The following is a 20786-nucleotide window of genomic DNA, read 5'->3' on the forward strand; positions in this document are numbered from 1 at the left end:
TTTAACTGTGACAGGTTTACAAATACTGTGGATTTATTGTGATTGGGTTGGTTTAATTTCACTGGGCTTCTGGTAGTGACAGAAATTTAACGTATTGCCATGGTATGCTGCAGGCCCTAATCTTTTACAAGATCAGATGACAAAGTATAGAAATATATTCAGTTTGTATCCTGCCTTGGGATATGAGTTTGTATCCGTACATAATCTTTATGTATGTTATACAAGACAGTTGAACTTCATAACTTCTGTATATTGCTACCATGCAAACACTTATAAGTGTACTTGAGTAAGTAAAAAATTTGGTTATATTTTTGAAGGGTGCTTTGCTTTCTGTAATGGGTGAGATTGTATTATCTGCTAATGCAAGTTTGCACTGTGTTCCAGCACTTCCAAATATTAGTTTGGAAGTTTTGCCTGTGTAAATATTTTAACTTTACAGCAGCATTTCCATAAGAGGTAGAATTAAGATACGTACCATGTGCAAAGCTCCATAATACTTGTGTAGTCTCCCAGTGTCTTTCATCCAATGTATTGGTATTTTAATATGAAAAGATGAACACATCTGTCATAAATATAATGTGAATTATTTATTGGAAGGAGTTAAATTCTTTCCAATTTTCTATTTTATGTATTTTCACTGCAGTGAAATAGAAAAACCTTTTACTGAATAACTAACTCACCATAATGAAGCAAAGTTGAGAACAAAATTGAATGAAAGCCTTATATTAAAAGTTGACATTCACCAAAAATAATGAAATAAGTGACTTGTAGTTATGTGAACCTAGTGAGTTATTATTAAAAATGTAATCAACGTGTTACCTTTTGAATATTCATATTATTTTAAAACTGTTCTCTAACAGAGGATTCTTGAACTGGAAAGCTCACTTGCAAAGTATTCTCAAGATGACAGAAAGCAATCAGAGGAATTAAGTACTCTGATGGAGTCTGAAAAAGAGCAGCACAGTAAGGAAATTAATGAAATGGTTGAAAAACACAAGAAAGAAATGGAGAACATGAAACAGCAGCAGGAAAAAATTTGGACTGAAAAGCTTCAAATCTTAAAGCAACAACAAGTAGCTGAAATAGAAAAAATGAGAGAGAAGCAAGAACAAGAGATAGATACAATTTTGAAAGAGAAAGAAACTGTTTTCTGTGCACACATAGAAGAGATGAATGAGAAAACATTGGAAAAACTTGATGTGAAACAAACAGAACTAGAAGCACTGTCTTCTGAGCTGTCAGAAGCACTAAAAATACGTCATGATTTAGAACAAGAGCTCTCAGAATTGAATAGTAAAGTGTGTGAAGCAAAGCAAGAATTGGAAGGGAAGTTGGAAGAAGAGAGGAAACGGCACAATGAAGAGGTGGAAGTGATGTTAAAAGAGCATGAAATGTCTATTCAAGGTGTTGAGAAGGTACTCAAAGAGGAACTCAACAAACTCAAGCAATCATTGGAGGAGAAAGACAGACATCTGGAGGAACTAAAAGCACATGAACAGAAACTAAAGGAATCTGCAGAAAGATCTGAAGCTGAACTTGTTCGAGTGTCTGCAAGGCTAAAGGAGCTTTCAGAGTCTCATCAGAGGACTTCTAATGAGCAAGCAAAGACTTATGAAGAGGAATTAGCAAAGCTGCAGCAGAAGCTGGCAGATCTTGAAGGTGAAAAATTGCAACTTAGTGAGCAGCTAGGAAAAAATCAATCTCAGTCGAATGAAGTCAAGAATGAGTTAGAGGCATACATCTCTCAGGTACATGACCTGAAGCAGAATTTGCAAGAGCAAAGCAATGAAAACACACAAAAGTTAACCTCTCTAACACAGCAGTATGAATGTCAACTGAAGGATCTACAAAGAGAGGCTGATGAGATGAAAAGAAGTCTAACTGAGAAGGAAAATGAAATTGAACACATGAAGAAGTTACAGGACAAGCAAGTGGAAGAGCTTAAACAGAAACTGTTAGGCATGGAGAATAGAATTGGTGCTTTAAAAGGAGAATATGAAAGTAAACTGAAACGTCAGGAGAATAAAATGGAGAAAATTAAACAGAAATCCAAAGATATGCAGGAAACTTTCAAAAATAAACTTGCTGAACAAGAGGCTAAACTAAAAAAGGAGCTTGAAAACAAGCTGTTGGAGTTCAGTCAGAAAGAGAGTGAGTTCAATGCTAAAATGTTGGAAATGGCACATGCCAGCTCAGCTGGAATCAATGATGCTGTGTCAAAACTGGAATCTAATCAGAAAGAGCAACTGGAGACTCTCACTGAGGCTCATAGGAGGGAGCTGGAAGAAATTGCCCAGAGTTGGGAAAAAAAACTCAATCAGCAGGTTGAAGAGCTCCAGGAAAAACATGATATGGAACTGCAAGAGAAAGAGCAGGAAGTTGGAGACCTAAAACAGAAGCTTGCAACCTTCAGTGCTGAGGAGGAGAGCTCCAGAACAGAAATAACCCAGCTGAAGGAAGAACAGGTGAAAAGGGAAGAGTCCCTGAAGGAATTGCAAGAACAACTAAGGCAGTCAGTGTCTAAGGTGAGTGCTTTGTCAGATAAGGAAAGTGACCTGAAAACACAGTTGAAAAAATTGGAGAGTGATCTTAATCAGTCCTTGAAAGAGCGGTCAGGACTTGAGGAACAGCTCAATAAACAGAAAGCAGTTGAAGAACAGGATAAAGCCAGAATTACCGAGCTGGCTGATACCCTGAAAACCCTTGAAGAGAAACTCCAAACAATGCAGTCTTCTCTGTATAAAGATCATGAAAATTATGAGAAAAAGATAGAGGCAATTCAGCTAAAAGAAACTGAGCTTAAGAGGCAGACAGGAGAACTTGCAGCCCAGTTAGATGCTTATTGGAAGAATGCTGAAGCTTTATTACAAACAAAAAGCAGTGAATTAATTGATAAATGTAGTGAAAAAATTGGCCTGGTAAAATGCAAACTTGCAGATTGTGAGCGCCGAGTGGCAAAAGTTAAAGAAGCAGTGTTAATTAAAATGAATAAGATTTCTCAACTAGAAGCTCAACTTAGAGAAGTATCAGAGCATCATTCTGCTGCAAATACTTCATTGCAGAAGTCAATGCAACAGCTGCAAGAGAAGGACAGTTTAATTATGTCCCTGAGAACTGACATTGAGGGACTTTTGACAGAAAAGGAACAATTGCAGAAAGAGGGAGGGCATCAGCAGCAAGCAGCATCAGAAAAAGAAACTTGCATAACACAGCTGAAGAAAGAGTTGTCTGAAAATATCAATGCTGTCACCTCAATGAGGGAGGAACTCCAGGAAAAAGAATCTGAGATCTCTGCTCTCAACAAAACAATTAATGACCTTAATGTTAGACTGGAAAGCACTGTAAGTTTAACAGAGAAGGAAGCAGCCATGTCTCTGTTAAGCAAGCAACATCAAGAGGATCAGTTGCGGTTGTTAAACCAGGTACAGGAGTTATCATCCAGAGTTGAGATGCTTGGTCAAGAAAAAGCATTGGCTCTTGACCAGGTAGATCAGTGCACAGCCAAGCTGTCAGAGTGGAAAACGAAAGCACAAACCAAGTTTACACAAAATCATGACACTATTAAAGATTTGCAGAGCAAACTTGAATTAAGCAATATTGAAGCCAATAAAAAAGATGAAGAGCTCAATAAATTGAAGGACCAGCTAGCTAAACAAAGCAAGAATATCGATAGTTTAAGAAGTGAATTGGAACAAAAGCAAAACAGAAGGGGAAAGCAAGAAAGTGAATTAACTGCAGAGATAAAACACCAAGCAGCAAGAATTGCTGAGCTAGAAGAACACATTGCTCAGAAGACTTCAGAAAATGATTCCTTGAGGGAGGAACTTGAAAAGTATAATGAACAAAAAGACACGGAGCAACAAGAGATAGCTTGGCAACTCCAGCAGGCAGAGAAGGTGGCTTTTGAAAAGGACAATAGATTTAAGGAGGCTGAAGAAAAGGTGCTTCATCTTGAGAAGCAAATAGGTTTGCTGAAAGCTGAATTTGAATCAAAGGAGAGGGAGTTTGATCAAATGAAGTCAGCAATACTTAAAAGCAAAGAGGAAGAACTGAAAGAATTAGAAGAGAAACTGAATGCAGAGAACAGCACTAAGCTGGCAGATCTGAAAAAGAAGGCAGAGCAAAAAATTGGTTCTATTAAAAGGCAATTGATATCTCAGATGGAAGAAAAAGAACAGCAATTCAAGCAGGATAAAGAAAATCAGTTAAGAGAATTGGAGCAAAAAGTGCAGGAGAGAGATGCCAAAATTGAGTCCTTAGAATTAACAATTAAGTCAACGAGAGATCCCACAGCGTTAGAGAAAGAAATGCTGCAAAAAGTAGAGAGTGTAAAAGCTGCTGTAGAACAAGATAAAAACAACATGCTTGAGAGTGTCAAGCAGACATATGAAGAGAAAATTCACATATTACACAAGGACTTAACTGAAAAAGATGGATTGTTGGAGAAGTATGAAAAGGAACAACAAAAGAGTATTGACTCTTACCTAGAACTGCAAAACAAACAGGAAGAACTCCTTAAAAGACTAGAATGCATTGAGAAGAGCCATCAGGAGGAGCAGAGTAGGACGGAAAGCCTCAAGAAAGAACTCGAGGAGCAGACCAAGAAATACTCATTGTTAGCAGATGAGTATGCTCATTGTGGTGGCGATTTAGCAAGCAGTAGAGAAGAGTTAAAAGCTAAAGAACAGAAATGTCTTGATATGGAGAAAGTAGTTGGAGATTTCCAGAAAAAAATGCAGGAAAAGGAGGCGGTCAGTCAGTCTTTGGAACAGAAGATCAAAGAGCTGGAAAATAACCTATTGAGGGAAAACGAAGTGCGTAAGATTGAGGTGGAAGATGTGAGTTTGAGATATGAAGAAAAGCTAAAAAGTTTACAGCAGCAGTTGGATGAAAGAAATGATAGTCTGAAAGCTTTTGAGGAAAATGATGCAGAGAAAGCAAAGTCAGGTTTGGAGCTGCAGAAGGTACTAGATGATATGCAGAACCAGCAGAAGGACTTGCAGACTAAACTGGAAGAGACTGAAAGGGAGAAACAGAAACTACACAAGGAAGTGAATAATCTTCAAAAAGACTTACGTGCTCTGCGGAAAGAACATCAGCAGGAGCTTGAAATAGTGAAGAAAGAGTCCTTAGAAGAAATGGAGCAGAAAATCAGGTAAATTCTTTGTTCCTGGTCTTGTTATCATTTCTCTGCTTTAACCACTAAAACCTGAAGAATACTTTTTTAAAACTCAATTTATAACACTGAAATAACAACCGGTATTTTTCTGTCATTTCTCTAAATAGACTTGGAGAAACACCAAGAAAAGAGCTACTTGAAATTAGCACTTCATGAACACACAAAACACTGAGTCATCAGTTTAAAAAGCCGTTTGTCTTTTGGCAAAGCAATACTGCTTTTGATTTTTTTTGGTGATGGTCAGTTCTATTTTCCTCAAACAAGAAAGAAAGTTTATTAAAACTCAGTACTGAGAGCTTCATGTTCAAATGATGTCAAGAATTGTTCATAGGTACTGCACAAAAATTTGCTAAACTGCTCAGCACTAATGGTTTCTCAAGGAAGGAATTCCCTAAAAATGCTGCTTTTACATGGCACAGTCTTTACTTTCAGTTCATCTTCCTCAGCAAAAACTCCGTATCTTTTGGAAGGGTTCAGTTCTGGGTTGTTTTTTAAGTGAAACACCTGTGTCTCTGGGTGAATTCAATTGGAGGGGAACAAAAGGCCTCAGTGAGTCCCACAGAGAGATCATTAAAAATCATCCGTTTCTAAAATTGCTTTGGAGAAATTCCCAGATCTCCTACCTTGCTTAAACTGTAGTTTATATACGAGTCTCACACTCTCCTTGAACATTTTATTTCCTCACTGTATTTCTTTGACGTTTTTACAGATGTGAACAAGAAGACATAGAGTTAAAGCACAACTCCACCATAAAGCAGTTAATGAGAGAGTTCAACACTCAGCTGGCTCAGAAAGAGAGAGAATTGGAAACAGCAGTAAAAGAGACTATCAGTAAGTGCAATACTAATACTGTAATCAGTAAAATAGCCAGAAAACCAAATCTTCAGGTGCTTTGGGGAAAGGGCTTTATCTGGGACTCTGATAAAGACAACACATGGTTTATGGCTGCCTAAAGAACTCGGAGAAGGAACTTCTCTTGCTTAGGAAATAACATATAAATGTTAATTGTAGCACATTTAGGAAAATGAATATGTAGCTGTTCTTCCTTACCCTGCAGGATGAATCCTTGATCTAGCACTACCTCTGTTTGCATCTGTCATGGCAAAAGGGTTACCCATGAAAGCCATAGGTACCTATCTTTTTGTCATATGTACAAAGGAAAAAAAGGAGAGTAAGGCTTTAGAGTTGAAAGCACGTTGGTAAATTTTCATTGTAATATTACTTTGGTTTCAGAAGTACAAACCTTCAGCACTCCGTTGTGGAACATATGACACCAAAAGGTGCCTTTTAGAGAAGCTTGGATCCACCTGAGAATCAGAATTGCATTTTCTTAGCTGTGTCTTGCAGACTTCATTCACTGTAAACACTGATGTTATATATGAGGTCTGATTGCTATACCATGTTGCTAGAACCAGAGTGCAGCATATTTCAGGTCCTCTTCTCTGTCATCTTTTGCCATCACACTGAGAGGTTGCGGTGAGCAGGAAGTATCTTTTGACACCACAGTTACTTGAAGTACACCTATAAGTGAGGAATTTCTGAAGATTTGCAGATGGTTCAATCACTTCTCTAGACAGAGCAGGAAATAGAATTAGTTGATAAATATTGGTTGTCCTGTTAACTTTTAGAGAGAAGTTCCAGCATCAGAGAGAAAGAACTGCTCTGGGTACCAAACTACAGACAACAAATTTCATACTAGGATCAAGTGGCATAATTATGGCTGAATGTGGAAAAACAAATTTGCTTGGCAGGTTTTCCTTATAGGTTGTCTTGTCAGTTTTCTTTATTTAATACTGTTGTGACATGATTTAACAAATTAATATACTTTTTTTTTGTATTGCCTGACTTTTGTATTCTATAGGCAAAGCCCAGGATGTAGAAAATGAATTGATAGAAAATCATCACATAGAGACAACACAGTTGCATAAAAAAATTGCTGAAAAAGATGATGATCTAAAAAGGACAGTGAAAAAATATGAAGAAATCCTTGAGGTATCTATCTGAAAAATGATATGACTGCATCTACTTCAGAATAACACTTCCCTTTTTTTCATTGCACAACTAGACAGAAAAACTGTAATCCTTTCTAGTAAGGAACTTAACTCTTGAATTACATGTGATACATGTGGTGACCTAGCTTGCAATTCAGATGTTTGCTTCTGTGTTTTATGAACATGAAAGTTTATGAACATAAGTCCCAGTTCTGATAATTCAGTAAAAATTATGTGGTTAGGTCCTTATGTCCTTGAGCTGGAAACTAGAGTTTGAGTTTGGTTCAGCTGTGGAGACATGCACTTTGAATTAGAATGCTGTTTTATAAGCATCCTAACATGTTTTCTCACAGAAAAGGCTAGACGGGAGACTGTCCTAAAATATACTAGGTTTTGCCAAGTGCCACATAGGTGGATTGACTTGCTAAGATTTATGTCATCATATTTTTCTCCTATAAATATACTCTTTACACTGTCATAAAACATATAGGAAAAGTTAATTTCTTTCCTACTGTTCTTGCCACTGCTTCTTTCCTCCTCCACACTTGTGAATAGGAAGTTGTTTCCGAAACCGTGCTTGAAACTGCTTTAGGAACATCTTTGTGAGTCCTTGTCATGTTCAGAGTATAGGAAGTAACTCTGCATCATCATGTATTCCTTTCATGAAGGTCATACAAGCAAGCACAGTCTCTCTTGTAATACACTTGCTGGCTGATACTCAAATGCTGGTTCAGTGCCAGGTAGAAATAGCTCTTTTTTTGTAATATTCAAAAAAACTAAGTGTAATCTTAACTATTTAATCTTAATTGTCAAAGGTAAAATCCTGTTAAGATCCTATGTTTGTTTCTTTATCTTTCCTGTAGTCCTGTAGTGTAATTAGACTATATCCAGAATTTCAAGCATATTCTTTCTGGGTATAGCATAGCCCCTTTTTTGAGTGCTTTCTGTCCCCTGCAGTTAAGGATTGGAGTGGTTAGATGATTCATTGTGTAAATGATTTTCTTTTCCTGTATTTTGAAGGCTCGTGAAGAAGAGATGACAGCAAAAGTCCATGAGTTGCAGGCGCAGCTAGAAGACTTGCAGAAGGAACACAAAGAAAGGATGGCAGAAGAGGAACATTGGAGCAATGAAAAAGTGAGCTGGCACTATTCATTTTTATATCTTTAGATGTGAAATGTTTATAAAATTCTGTAGTTTGCTCTTAATTGGACTTAATTTATCTATCTAGCCTTCACTTTTCCACATATTTATATTGGTTTAATGTTAACTTCAAAAGTGAATCTCTTAGGAACTTGCAGTGTTGTTATGGCATGTTAAAAAGCCCAGTTATGTCGAGATTATTAAGGTGGGGTTTTGTTGCCCTCTACATGTGTGTTTTATGATGATTTTACTGGAAGATCCTTAGAACGAAAGGAAACCACATTGGGTCATTTTTAGAGTAATTTTTTAAAATTCAAATTCCACAAGACTCTGAAATAGTGCCTTTAATATATCAATTATGGACAGAGGGGCCTTCATTGAAAGAAGGCCAAGTGCATGCCTTTGTCTTTCTGAAACCACATGTTACTTTGAGGAATTCTTTGATGGAAATGATGCTAGTTATTGTTATACTGAGAGGAGGGAAAGTATCTGAGGTGTTGAGTCATTGATAAGAATTCATATTAATCTTACTTCAAAATTTTTCATTTTGACAACATGCAGCAATGGGAATATTAGTATGCTTATTGGACACTAGAGACTTACAGTGCAAAATTACAGCTTTGGGTTATACCCATGACTACTGAAGCATTATTTTCGTTAGAGTTGCAACATTGAAAGATTAAAATTTCAGCATAGAATTGTTTCTGTGCTTCATAAACATTGCTGTCTTTGCAAGATACGGAGTTCATGAAGCTCTTAAGCTGAAGCTGTTTTCAGATAAATGTTCACATTTCCAAATGCAATGTGGAGAGCTAAGGAAAAAGATACAATATTGTGAATAGCGTTGATAGTAGCTAGGGTTTTGTGGCATGTGCTTCACGCTCATTCAGTTATCATTCATCTCCAGTATGTTTTTTGTAAAGATTTGGAAATACGAAGTTCTTGAAGTTATATTTATGATAATTGTCTTACGCAATCAAATGAGAGAATTTAAATATGAGCTTTATATACTGTCAATATTGATAGGTTAGACTTGATTTATGGGACTAGTTATCTTTATATGTGTGATTTGGTCACTTCAATTTTTTTCATTCTTAAGTGACACATTGTATCAGAACCTGGTGATTGATATTTCTTTCTTTTTATTTCACTCATGTCCAGTGCTTGATGCACTCAGTATTTTTCATACATCTTAATCTAAATTTTTTTGTTGTTTTCTAGGTCACAATAACAGAGCTTCAGGTATGTCTTAAATTGTATTGACTTTGCTCCCTAGATAATTCTGTGTCACAGCAGTTTGAAAGCAGAAATACTGCTTATAAATGTGTGTGTGTGTGTGTGTGTGTGTGTGTGTTAAAAGGAGAAAAACGTTTATTGAAAAAATACCCAAGATGTATCTTCATCAGTTTCTCGGTGATTTCCATGTATCTGTTCTTTCAGGCCCAGCTTGCACAGAAAACCACCCTAGTCAATGATTCAAAACTGAAGGAGCAGGAGTTCAAAGAGCAGGTAAGGGTGCTGTTTGAACAAGTGAAAAATATTCTTCTTTGATGCTTTGTGTTTGCAGCAATAAAAGGTTTGTTCAGGTGATCATGTAGCACATCTCCATGCAGGTACTATGGAAGCAATATGCATGTAAAATGGTTTTGACTCGTACTTGCTCTCAGGAGATCTGTGCACTTTTCAAAGTACTTTGTCCCCTGAGAATGAAAACATTACATGCTTGTGATAATACAAGTTTGCAGAACATATGCACAGTAAAGAATGGAGCACTGCACTTTATGAAATTAGTGACACAGTTTAGCGGTGGACTTGACAGTGCTGGGTAACGGTTAGACTTGATGATTTTAAAGGTCTTTTCCAACCTAGTGGGTTCCATGATTGTAAGGAATTACGGATCTTCTCTTTTTCTAAACTAAATCTTTTTGATAAGTACCTTTTTTGTCATGTTTTCTTTGTGTATGTTTATATGTGTGGATATATGTATATATGTTTTATGTGTATGTATATAAATACATATATATGCATAACATTTTCTATATTCTTATGTATATATATACATGTACACACATTTACTTAAATAGTTTAGGAGTTTTTAATAACAGTTTTTTAATGTTTTCCTTCCTTAAAAAGCAAATGTATTTTGCTTTCATAAAAGAGATGATGTTTAGCTGCGAATTATTTCAGTTATGCTTATTCTAGTTTCTTGTGAACACCTTTTATCATTTTAACCATTCTCTGTTTAGATTAATGTACTAGAAGACAGGTTGAGAAATTATGAGAAGAATATGTATGTCACATCAGTTGGAACACCATACAGAGGTAAGTAGAGAGTTCTCATCACAAGTAAGTTGTTTGTTTGAAAGATATGCTTTGCTATGACAATTTGTGAAAATGCCAGTCTCCTTAAAATACTCCTATGATATTTTTATGACAGCCTTATTTTGTCTTGTCTGTTATAATACAGCTGGTGTGTGATTTCAGATGAGCAAATCACACATCATTTTGTTTGGTATTTGGTTTTATGACATACAGTTAAAAGAGCTCTGTATCAGAGTTCTTAAGCTTTCTGTATCCCCAGGGTGAGTGGTATAGGCCGTGGTGCTCAAAAGTGGCTGAGGAGGAATTACCACTTTGTCTTGGCTAATTAAATACACATGTCCCTTGACAGGACTTGGTGGGGTTGGAGGTCCCATAGGGGGCCAGTCCCAACCATTGAGGCCTATACGCACCCCCAGAAGTATACTTGCACTGCTAATATGCTCTCCTTTAGACATTGATGGTTGGCCTCTATGGGACAAGAGCATTGGGCCAGATTGACTTTCTCTCTGATGAGGTACGGTTGTTCTTAGACTGTTCTGATTTAGCATGTTTTTCCATGGGAGACAGCTCAGGCATTTCTAAAAATAAGTACAAGGAGCAAAAAAATATCCATGGGTAGTGGATCACCTTCAAAAGATTTGCAACCCTTTAGCTGGTTGGTCAAGCACCTCTCCAGGAATCCTCTTCTAGGGTCAGACCATCTTTCTGATAAATGTTTCCTCATGTCAGGTGCAAACCTCCCCTGACAGATTTAGCTTTGACCCCTTCCCACACATCTTGGCACCAGGGCAAAGAGTTCAGCACCAACTTCTCCACTTCTGCTCCTCAGGAAGCTGTAGGGAGCAATGAGGTTGTCCCTCAGTCTCCTCCTCCCCAGACAAATCCAGTGTCCTCAGCCACTCCTCATAGGACAGCCCCGTCACCAGTTTTGGTGCCTGCCTTGGGAAGCATTCAAGGACCTTCACATCCTTTTTAAATTGTGGGGACTAGAACTGCATGCAGTACTGGAGGTGAGGCTGCACTAGTGCTAAATACAGTGGAATGATCACCTCTTTTGACTGGCTGGTCATGCTGTCTGTGATGCACCCCAGGATGTGGTTTGCGCTCTGACTGCCAGAGCACACACTGCTGACTCCTGCTGAGCCTCCTGCTGAGCCAACCAGCACTCCCAGACCCCTTTCTGCAGGGCTGCTTTCCAGCCACTCCTCGCAGTTCGGAATTGCAACCAGTGTTACTCCATCCCAGCTGCAGAATCTGGCATTTGTTCTTGTTCAGTTTCATGCCACTGGTGAAACTTAGATTCATATGAGTGACTCGTTATAAATATTCTCTTATTTTTGTTTATACAGATGGAAGCCTTCACCATACTGACGTTTCCCTCTTTGGGGAGCCTACTGAGTTTGAATACTTGAGGAAAGTGCTCTTCGAATATATGATGGGTCGAGAGACAAAGGTATGCAAAGTTGTATATAGTGACATGTGATTTAGGTTAGAATACAGTTTAACATCCTTGTATAGGTTTGAAGCACCATGTGTTTGTGGTTCATTACATGCTGTTTATTAGCGATGCGGGATTTGATAGGAGGGTTGTCACATCTCTCACCAGTGTACTTATGAAGACAAAACCCTTTATGTATGGTTTTATTAGCAAAAGGGCTGTTGTCAGTCAAGTTTAATGTATTGTGAAAGCTGGTATGCACAGTGTTAGCAAAAGTGCTCTTTTGGTGTCATCTGGACACAAACATAGTAAGTAACAGTTGGATTAAGTAAGCTTGTTAGTAGCTCTGAAGATGGTGAAATACATCTTTAATTGTTGCTTAAAGATGCTTTATAGGGTATCCAAATCTCTATACCTTCTCTAGATAGTATTAATTTACTCTTAACAGTACTGAAAAACTGCACAGTAGGCTTCTTGTGATATGCTGCAATCTTGTGAAATTGTTGGAATTTTACTAGCTTGTAACAATACTGATGCTTAGAGATTGACCAGGTTCAAAAGAGGTATTTCATAACACAAACATTTTTCTTGGATGATAAATGCTATACGGATGAGTGGTTTTCTGTTTGTTTTGTTGGGGGTTGTTGTTGGGTTGTTTGTTTTCTTTTCTCTACTCCCTGGAGTTCTTCCGTTCTTTGTTGCCCTGCTTTCAACTGAGACTGCTATTAAGCAGAAAGGTTTTATGTAGGTTTTCTATGTTAATTAGCTCTGTTCTCTTTGTGCTCTGCACAGAGTAAAACTTGGTCTGTGCAGGACATCTTCTCCTTACGGGAGGGATTCCTTTCTCTTTTTATCTGATTTTTCACTTTGATATGAATTCCTTTTTTATTAAAAATACAAATCCCTGATCCAAATGCCCCAGAATCACATTGCCTTCTGCTCACAAGCCTGTGGCTCATTGGATGGCTCTCTAATAACAAACAACTGAAATCATGAAAGAAAAAAATGTATATTACTGGATTTTATGATTCTGAATTGTGAGGGACTTAGACAAGCACAAATACTAAAAATGGCAGCAATGTTTCGGCTTCAAACAAACCTTGAGACAGCTGCTGATGCCTGTTGCAGATAGCTGGTGCATGTAGCACATTTGCATTCCAGAAAACCTGATTTGAAACCTCTTTTGCACTCATTAAGGCTCTTTCTTGCTGATCTTCAAAACATTATTATACATGTCTCAAAACTTTGGATGACAAATCATGAGGTTTTTCCTTCTTTTTAATGGTGATGTTCTAAAATTCGCAGTTGATTTCTTCAATAACAGCAACAATTAGTGCTAAAGTAAATTGACTTTGTCTCTCTCTTACCTTTCTTTCAATTGTTTTGATTAAAAGCTGTATGAACAAGTATCTGTAATACATTCATGCATGTATGTATGCATTTATGTGTATGTATTTCCTGGAGATTATATTGTATTTAAATCAGAAGCTGCCATTACAACATTGCCTGCATGCTGGCTCCCAAATAAAAGATGAAAATCAGAAAAGATAGACATCTGGTTCCTACAATAACTTGAGAAGGCATTGTTTGAATGTTGATATTGAAGAGTATTTAAAGAAACAACCCACAGAAATAGTTTTCAAAGCACTACATTTTTTTTCCTTTGGGTATTTAGATGTAGAAAGGTAAGGGAGAATGATGAGAGTTTTTAAATCTGAATGTCTGCTGACATGTGTACAGTTGTCCAGTCCAGCTGTAGTGCACACTATGCCTTAAGTCTTGCAGAAGTCCTACATTCTACTTGTTTGGAGTCTGTTCTGAAGCCAGAAAATCAAACTGAGTTTTGTTTGCCTGTAACAGATGTGTATGTTCATATCAACTACAAGAGTGGAAGAATGTAATGGAATGCATCTTTATATGCAGATCTTTTTCTGGTACCACGACATGCTCTAGCACATTGCAGAAGAACAAGGGGTATAAAACAAAGGGTAAAACTTTGATAATGAAGGTTCTGCCTTTGACCAGCAGTTCTTGAATCATTGAAGGGACTGATCGGTATCACTGTAAAATACTATTTTCAGAGATGACATTTATCAGCCTCATAGAAAGAAATCTGAATGTAAACTCATCTCTTACAGCAGAACTAGCTGTTGTGGATGGGGAAGCTGATGGTCTTTCTATAGGTCATTACAGGCACTCAGGAACTTGTGTGTGTGTGCTCGTATGCTAAGAGTTATTAGGGGGTTTAACAGTAGAATAGGGTGTTAGAGTGATAAGGTGAGCCTATATTTAACATACTATCCTAAGTTCTGCAATCCTTCTAACTTTGTTTTCTAATTATGCAACTGTGAGTAATGTTGAATAATTCTGCTTCAAAATGTCCCTTGTGGCATCAGAAATCTGGAGAATTTCACGTCATTGCTAGTGATAAAATACAAAATGGATGTTTTCAGAAAAGAAGGTTTTAGCCCACATTTAAGTTGGCACATAAATATCTCTGCTTTCATGGAGTATTTGAAATGTTTGTAGATTTTTCTTTAAAATTTGCATGCCATTGGTCCTGTAGAATATTGTTGAGAGGGCTTTCTTGTTAGCACTGTTACAATGAGTTTGAATAGATTGCAAGCTCGGTGCTTGCTTAGCTTTTAGTCCTAAATAACTGATGAGGATTTTGGCAAAAGAAATCAGAAAAGTGTGATGTTAGTTTGTAGTGTTGAGCACATTCCTTTGTGTATCTGGGAACTTCAGTAGAAGCACTTACTTCTTAATTACAGGAACTATTAATGTGTTAATATTGAGCCTTTTTAGCTGAAAGTGCTCAACTGGGCCCTGTTTGTTTTGCTTTCCTTTGATTTACATCAGTAGTTAAGTTATATACTAAAACAGTTGCTGCAAATTAGAGCTTTACCTGTCACTTCTAGCTGCAGTAATTCTTGTCCTGCAGCTGCTTTGTTGCTTCAGCCTCCTTTTTCATTCCACAAGTGAGACTGGTAATAAACAGTAGACATTGAAAGTAACAATCTTATCTCATCCACATTCCTCAAGAGCAGCAGTTACTGTTTCTGTATCAGTCACCTTCTGCTTGAGCTGCACTCCAGCTCTTATTGACCTTTATTGTAAGAAGTCACCTGGACTTTGTTTTGTGCCTTTTGGAGTTTCCCACTCATCTGTTTATAAAATGGAAATAATTGTTGTCTCCTTTGCACCAGAGCTTTGTTGTTCTCGCATCTTCTGACTGAGGATGTCTAAATGGTTTGCTATTTAAGTAAGGGGCTACTGTATACTCACTGTATACTCAAAAAATATTCACTCAACTGGAGTTCAATCCACATGTGACATTTGAATCTGCTTTCTCAGGGTTTCATTTCTTTACAAAATATTTGGGTGATGTGATTGTAGCTCAATCCATAAGGACTCTCCGGGGTGCCCCTCACCTGAAATGTGCTTTTCAGAAAGGCCACAGTAAGAACAAATGTGGTAGGAGCAGTATTTGTATCAGTACACTGTCTTATTAATGCACTATATTATTTAAGCATAGATACCAGAGTTTACCTCTTACAGTGGCTGGAGTTTGTGACAAGTGAAAGACTTTTCACTGTTTTCACATAGTTAACATGTCATGCATACACAAATGCAGAATATGTTATACCTTACTCATTTCACCATGTTTTCCACTGACATTACTCAAAACAGTATTCCGTATTCTTAAATGAAATGAATGCAAAATATCACAAAGCATTGTAATGCATGTGAAATTGCTTATAGATGACCTATTTGTTTTTAGACAATGGCCAAGGTTATAACAACAGTGCTGAAGTTCCCAGCAGATCAGACTCAGAAGATCCTAGAACGAGAAGATGCTCGGCCATTGGTAAGTTATAGACGGAAACCAAGTTTATGCAAGAGATTAAGTGGCAAGAATAAGGAATTAGAAACTTTCTTTTAAGTCTCCTTTTTTCCCTGTGTCCTCATTCAAGAGAACTCCTTTTCTCTCCCCTTCCCTCTTCCTCAGTGGATGTCAAATTACAGCTGTAGGTTTGAGTTTATAGTAAATGTGAGGAAAAAGCGTATTTTTCTTAACTAGTATTTCTCATAATTGGTTAAACTATGTTTCTGATAGCTGTGGGTACAACAGAACAAATACACTTAATATTGGTATTTGTAAATATCCAGTATTTATATCTCATGAGCAGAAGTGTTCTGAACTACAACTTACATGTGCTTACATAAAGCTTGGTTGTTTCTGTATCTTTGCTTACAGATGTTTTGTGTATAAACTATTTTAATATCTAATTGCTAGTTAAATGTATTACTGGAAAACAGTAAGTGTGTGTAGTACTAAGTATCTGTGAGTAATTATTTTCCCTGTTAGTGGGCATGTAATTAACAGGTTTCTGAAAACTAACAAACTCCTAGGTCAATAAACATACGTTAGCTCAATGTGTCTCCTTACCCGATTACTGCGCGGTTACTGTGATCTAACTGCAGCAATCTCATCCTAAGCAGCAGATGTCCACAGACTTCTTATCTACACTATTAACAAAGTAGTCAATAAGCTGTTTTCTTCCTGGCTTTGTAGTTTGCCTCACCTCGCAGTGGTATCTTCTGAAAATCCCATCAGTCTGTGCTTAGTTAGCATGTGGGTGAGTGAAGCCTAATTAATACATACTTGTTTTAGTTAAAGATGAAACCTGTAGCATGATATGACTCATTCTTCTGCTTTTGTTTCATGCCTGCTTTTGTTTAAAAAAATCAAACTCTCTGTTCTGTATGCGTATGATAAACTTTGTTCCACTCTTAATCATGTTTTGCTTTACGAAACCAAGTTTGAAAATGGTAAATATTGATTCAAAACTAATCTGAGTTATAAGCATAACTTCAAATGCTGATTGAGCTACAGAAATCTCGGTTGTAGAAGAAAAATCAGATATTAATTAATATGTAATACTGAATTTTATTGCACTTGGCTTTGTTTTGTCTTTATTCACTTTCTGAACTCCTTTTTTGGATAGGCAAGTCAGATTTATGGGAAACATACACTGTACTGCTTGAAATGAATTATTATATCTTACAGACATGACAATGTCTGTATCACTTATTTTAAAGAGTGATGAAATACGCTCTCTGGAGGAATTCCTGTGTGATTTCATTTAAACATCAGTACCTTTCTGAATCGGAGCTTTGGCTTAGTATCAAGAGAAGCTAGAGCAGAGAGATTAGGGAGAACAATTTGGGGAGCTTTATGCTCTCAGTTTATTGTGCATTTCTTCAGGTTTTATTAAGCTACATTCATTATGAATCTGCAACACTGATTGTAATGTTACAGGAAAACAACAGCTGATTTAGGCCTAAAATGCAGGTTGTATCAAACTAGCCAAGCCAAAAAATCACAGAGCATTAGCAGTTGAGAGAGGAGTGGAGAGGAAATGGAAGTACACAGGTAAAACTTTCTGCACTGCAGAAATAATAATTTAATAATAATTTAATAATAAACTTTTCAGATGGATTCCATACAGTCAGCCCAACTTTCTTTTCCCTCCTTTGCAACAGGAAAGCTTTGCACAGTTGCCAGGAATTGATTCAGTGCATGTAAAGCTATCGCTGTCTGTCAGCTGAAACACAGAGCTTGGACTGCAGTGGAGCAAAGTGGATTAACTCTGCCTGTTTCCATGCCAGTTACCACAATGCAGTTGACAGGCTATATCCCTCCATTGCAGTCATGCAAATAGAGCCTTCAGTACAAAATAGTATCTTTTTCAAAGGGAAAAATCTGTCCATCTTAGCAGGCAGTCATGGTTTCCACTTCAGTTTGCATTCTTTTAAACCTTCCAATCTGATAGCAAATGCACTTTATTGCACTTTAATTGCTATACAGTTCTGACTGCCTCCTCCTGGCCTTGATAACTTCTTGACAAAATCAAGTGTTTTTTCTAGCCCTCTATTGAACGTAATTGAATTGTTGGTAATGATAGGACAAAGCTATTTACAGCACTGTTGCAGAAAGCATGTTTGAAACTTTAATTCTCATCGTGCTGTTCATAATACTGGTATATAAAAAGTTGAGGCATTCTCAGCCATATTTGAAGTATATCACAGACCTCAATGTCAGCAGTTATCTGTTAATACTGATGTGTATTGAAACTGCAGACCTCATCATTGTATTGTAGTTTATTATTTTATCTCAAGTATTTTTGTCTTATGTCAGTAGATGGCCAGCAAATAGGATGATATTCTTGCATGTATAAAACTTAGAGGTTAAGGTGATACTGACTTCATTATGAAAGCAATCATTCTTTTCCTAATAGAGGGGCCTTTTTGCTAGCCCCTGAATTTTATTTCATCATTTTGATGATAGCCCTTATGCAGACAGGACAGCTTGGTTTGGAGTAAGTTGCAGCGATGTGGTAGACTGTTTCCAGTGAGATTCTTGAGTGTTTTGCTGCAGGTTGTTTTGGTTTCATCACAGTCTCTCAACTGTTTTGCAGCTACTGGAATGGAATTACTTGAAATCAGTTAATCTGGCAGTTTGACTAACCTGAAGTACTTCCATCTCCTATTCCTATCAATAAACAATGTCATTATTATTTTAGTATTAAGTGCTTCTAAGTTGCTCTCAATAATGTAACACTTGTTTTAACTTTCCGTTCTTCTAGTCATGGCGACGACCATATTGAAGAAGTTGTGATGAGACTCTCTCATGACACTGCTGCTTAGAAATATGTTCATATCTCTGTTATCATCCCTTGAGAAGGGACAAGAAGAAAAGCTGTTATTCAAGGTCACAAGTGGAATAGCAAGAACCAAAACTCAGCACCACCTTTGGACCATGAATATGGTTAAAACTGCCTTGAAGAGAAAGGCTAATCAGGGGTTATCTGGTGATGACTCTTTTTTTCTCTTCTATTAAACACTGTCTTCTATTTTGTGTTAAAAGTTATTTTTTTAAAGGAGAGAAAAGACTTTATCCTAGGAAGGAGCTGCCCACTACTGTATCTCTATACAGGCTTTACTGGGTGTTTTTTAAGAGTTGAAATAAATGGTTTGTTTCTTCTATTTATTTTTTTAATTTTTGAATGAACTGTGCAATACATTTTGGATAGGTAGTGGTTGAGGTGATTTTCCTGATGAACTAGGCACACTTGATGACTACTCTCTCCCAATTTGATCTTATGATTGTTAGCTAAGGATCACTTCTATATGCTTTTGCCTACAATAAATCCAACTTGCAGTACCTCATTTGTTTACTCCTAGCTTTTGTACTTATATTTTCTGGAGAAAAAAAGTATGTTCCTGTAAATTGTAAATAGTTAATACATAACTGTATCATATGCTGATCTGTGACTGTTGACAGCACTAATCTGACAAGAGCTGAGATGGAATAAAATTTATTTACTGTATAATTTTGGAACCTCTTTAGTATGATTTTCTTTTGAAAGGATGCACCAGTTCTTATTCCTGCTTCAGCCATCCTTAGCTGAAAGGATGAATTCCAGGCTGAAGTGAGAAGAGCTATTCGAGTACCTTGAGGCATGAGCGGTCAGTGGAGACCTTCAGGTTTTCAGGGTTCACAACCTGCGAAACAGACGTGCTGAGCTGAAGAGCTGGCATAGGAATATAAACAATAGGGAATTTTACTTTGTAGAAGTTTAAGATTATGTATTTTTGTTCTTTTAAATAATGCTTCTCTGGTCATTTTGGCATGTAGGTTGTGATCTTCTGAAGCAATATGCAAGTGTGGATAAATTTAACTTGTTCTCCAGCTACTTTGATACTTTCCGTATCAATAACTGTCATCTGTACTGTGTATGCTAGCTTGTCAACATGATTCAAGGTTCTCTGTGAATACAACTTAACAAGTGTTTATAGGAAAAGCAGTCCTCTAAATAGCTAATCTGAACATAAGCAGGCCTTCTAAATACACAACCCATTTGAAAGACACTTCTAAAGACTGCTAGGAAGCAATGGTCACTTGCTGGTTCTGTCAGGCCTGGAACATGTATCCTGCTACGGGGATGGTCTGTCTGTTCCCCTGGGTGTTCTCCTGTTAGCCAAGGATAACAGTGGATTCTCCTCACAGCAGAAACAGGTTTGGCTGGTGTGCTGTGGTCCAAACTGACAGATGCAATTTGTTGTTATGTTCCAGCTGTCAACGGCGCTACCCAAAATGTTGTATTTCAATTATAGACTCATAGAATAGTTAGGGTTGGAAAGGACCTTAAGATCATCTAGTTCCATACATAGTTTCTCATACATTATCTAGATAATCTCAGCTTCATGTGGCAGTTGGGTTGCCATTACCTTGGCATTGTTGGCATTTCAAGGCTGTATCCCCACTACTTGCCTCTGATGATGAAGTTCAGCCTTTTCTTGCATAATTCCCCCATGTTATCAGTCAGGTTCAGCCATTCAAGGCCAGGTTGGACGAAGCATTGGGTGGCACGGTTTTGTGTGAGGTGTCCCTGCCCATGGCAGGGGGGTTGAACTAGATGATCCTTTCCAACCCTAACTATTTTATGATTCTGTGATTTCTCTTTCTATATCCAGTGGTTTTCCATGTTCCATTTAGTTGGCTTATCCTCAGGCCAGAGCACAGTAAAAGCCTAATATTTGTACATGACTCCAGAAAATAAGTACAAGCCAATGACACGTAGGAGGTTTGATACAGTTGGGGCTTGGTTTGGTTTGGGTTTCTGTTGGTTTGGTTTTGGGAGCCTTC

At 37.3% G+C, this 20786-nt stretch overlaps 1 protein-coding gene across 4 annotated transcripts in view; it reads left to right on the top strand.

Moving 5' to 3' along the window:
* GOLGA4 (golgin A4) overlaps positions 1 to 19470 on the top strand; it is a 54709-nt gene extending 35239 nt beyond the window's left edge. For 2 of the 4 annotated variants that reach the window (XM_057431606.1, XM_057431609.1), the window contains 11 exons: positions 861 to 5155; positions 5889 to 6010; positions 7041 to 7171; positions 8191 to 8304; positions 9532 to 9552; positions 9751 to 9819; positions 10557 to 10632; positions 11982 to 12085; positions 15855 to 15941; positions 16650 to 16713; positions 18724 to 19470. In XM_057431606.1, the coding sequence (XP_057287589.1) occupies positions 861 to 5155; positions 5889 to 6010; positions 7041 to 7171; positions 8191 to 8304; positions 9532 to 9552; positions 9751 to 9819; positions 10557 to 10632; positions 11982 to 12085; positions 15855 to 15941; positions 16650 to 16679 (5049 nt within the window). In that variant the 3' untranslated portion in view covers positions 16680 to 16713; positions 18724 to 19470. The remainder of the gene's footprint in view (positions 1 to 860; positions 5156 to 5888; positions 6011 to 7040; positions 7172 to 8190; positions 8305 to 9531; positions 9553 to 9750; positions 9820 to 10556; positions 10633 to 11981; positions 12086 to 15854; positions 15942 to 16649; positions 16714 to 18723) is intronic. The other 2 variants (XM_057431607.1, XM_057431608.1) reach the window with 2 other exon arrangements.
* Positions 19471 to 20786: the final 1316 nt, after the last annotated feature.

The sequence above is a fragment of the Pezoporus wallicus genome, unplaced genomic scaffold, assembly GCF_028554395.1.
Source record: "Pezoporus wallicus isolate ANWC-B61680 ecotype Strahan unplaced genomic scaffold, APGP_CSIRO_Pwel_v1 scaffold_11491, whole genome shotgun sequence".
Lineage (NCBI taxonomy): Eukaryota > Metazoa > Chordata > Aves > Psittaciformes > Psittacidae > Pezoporus > Pezoporus wallicus.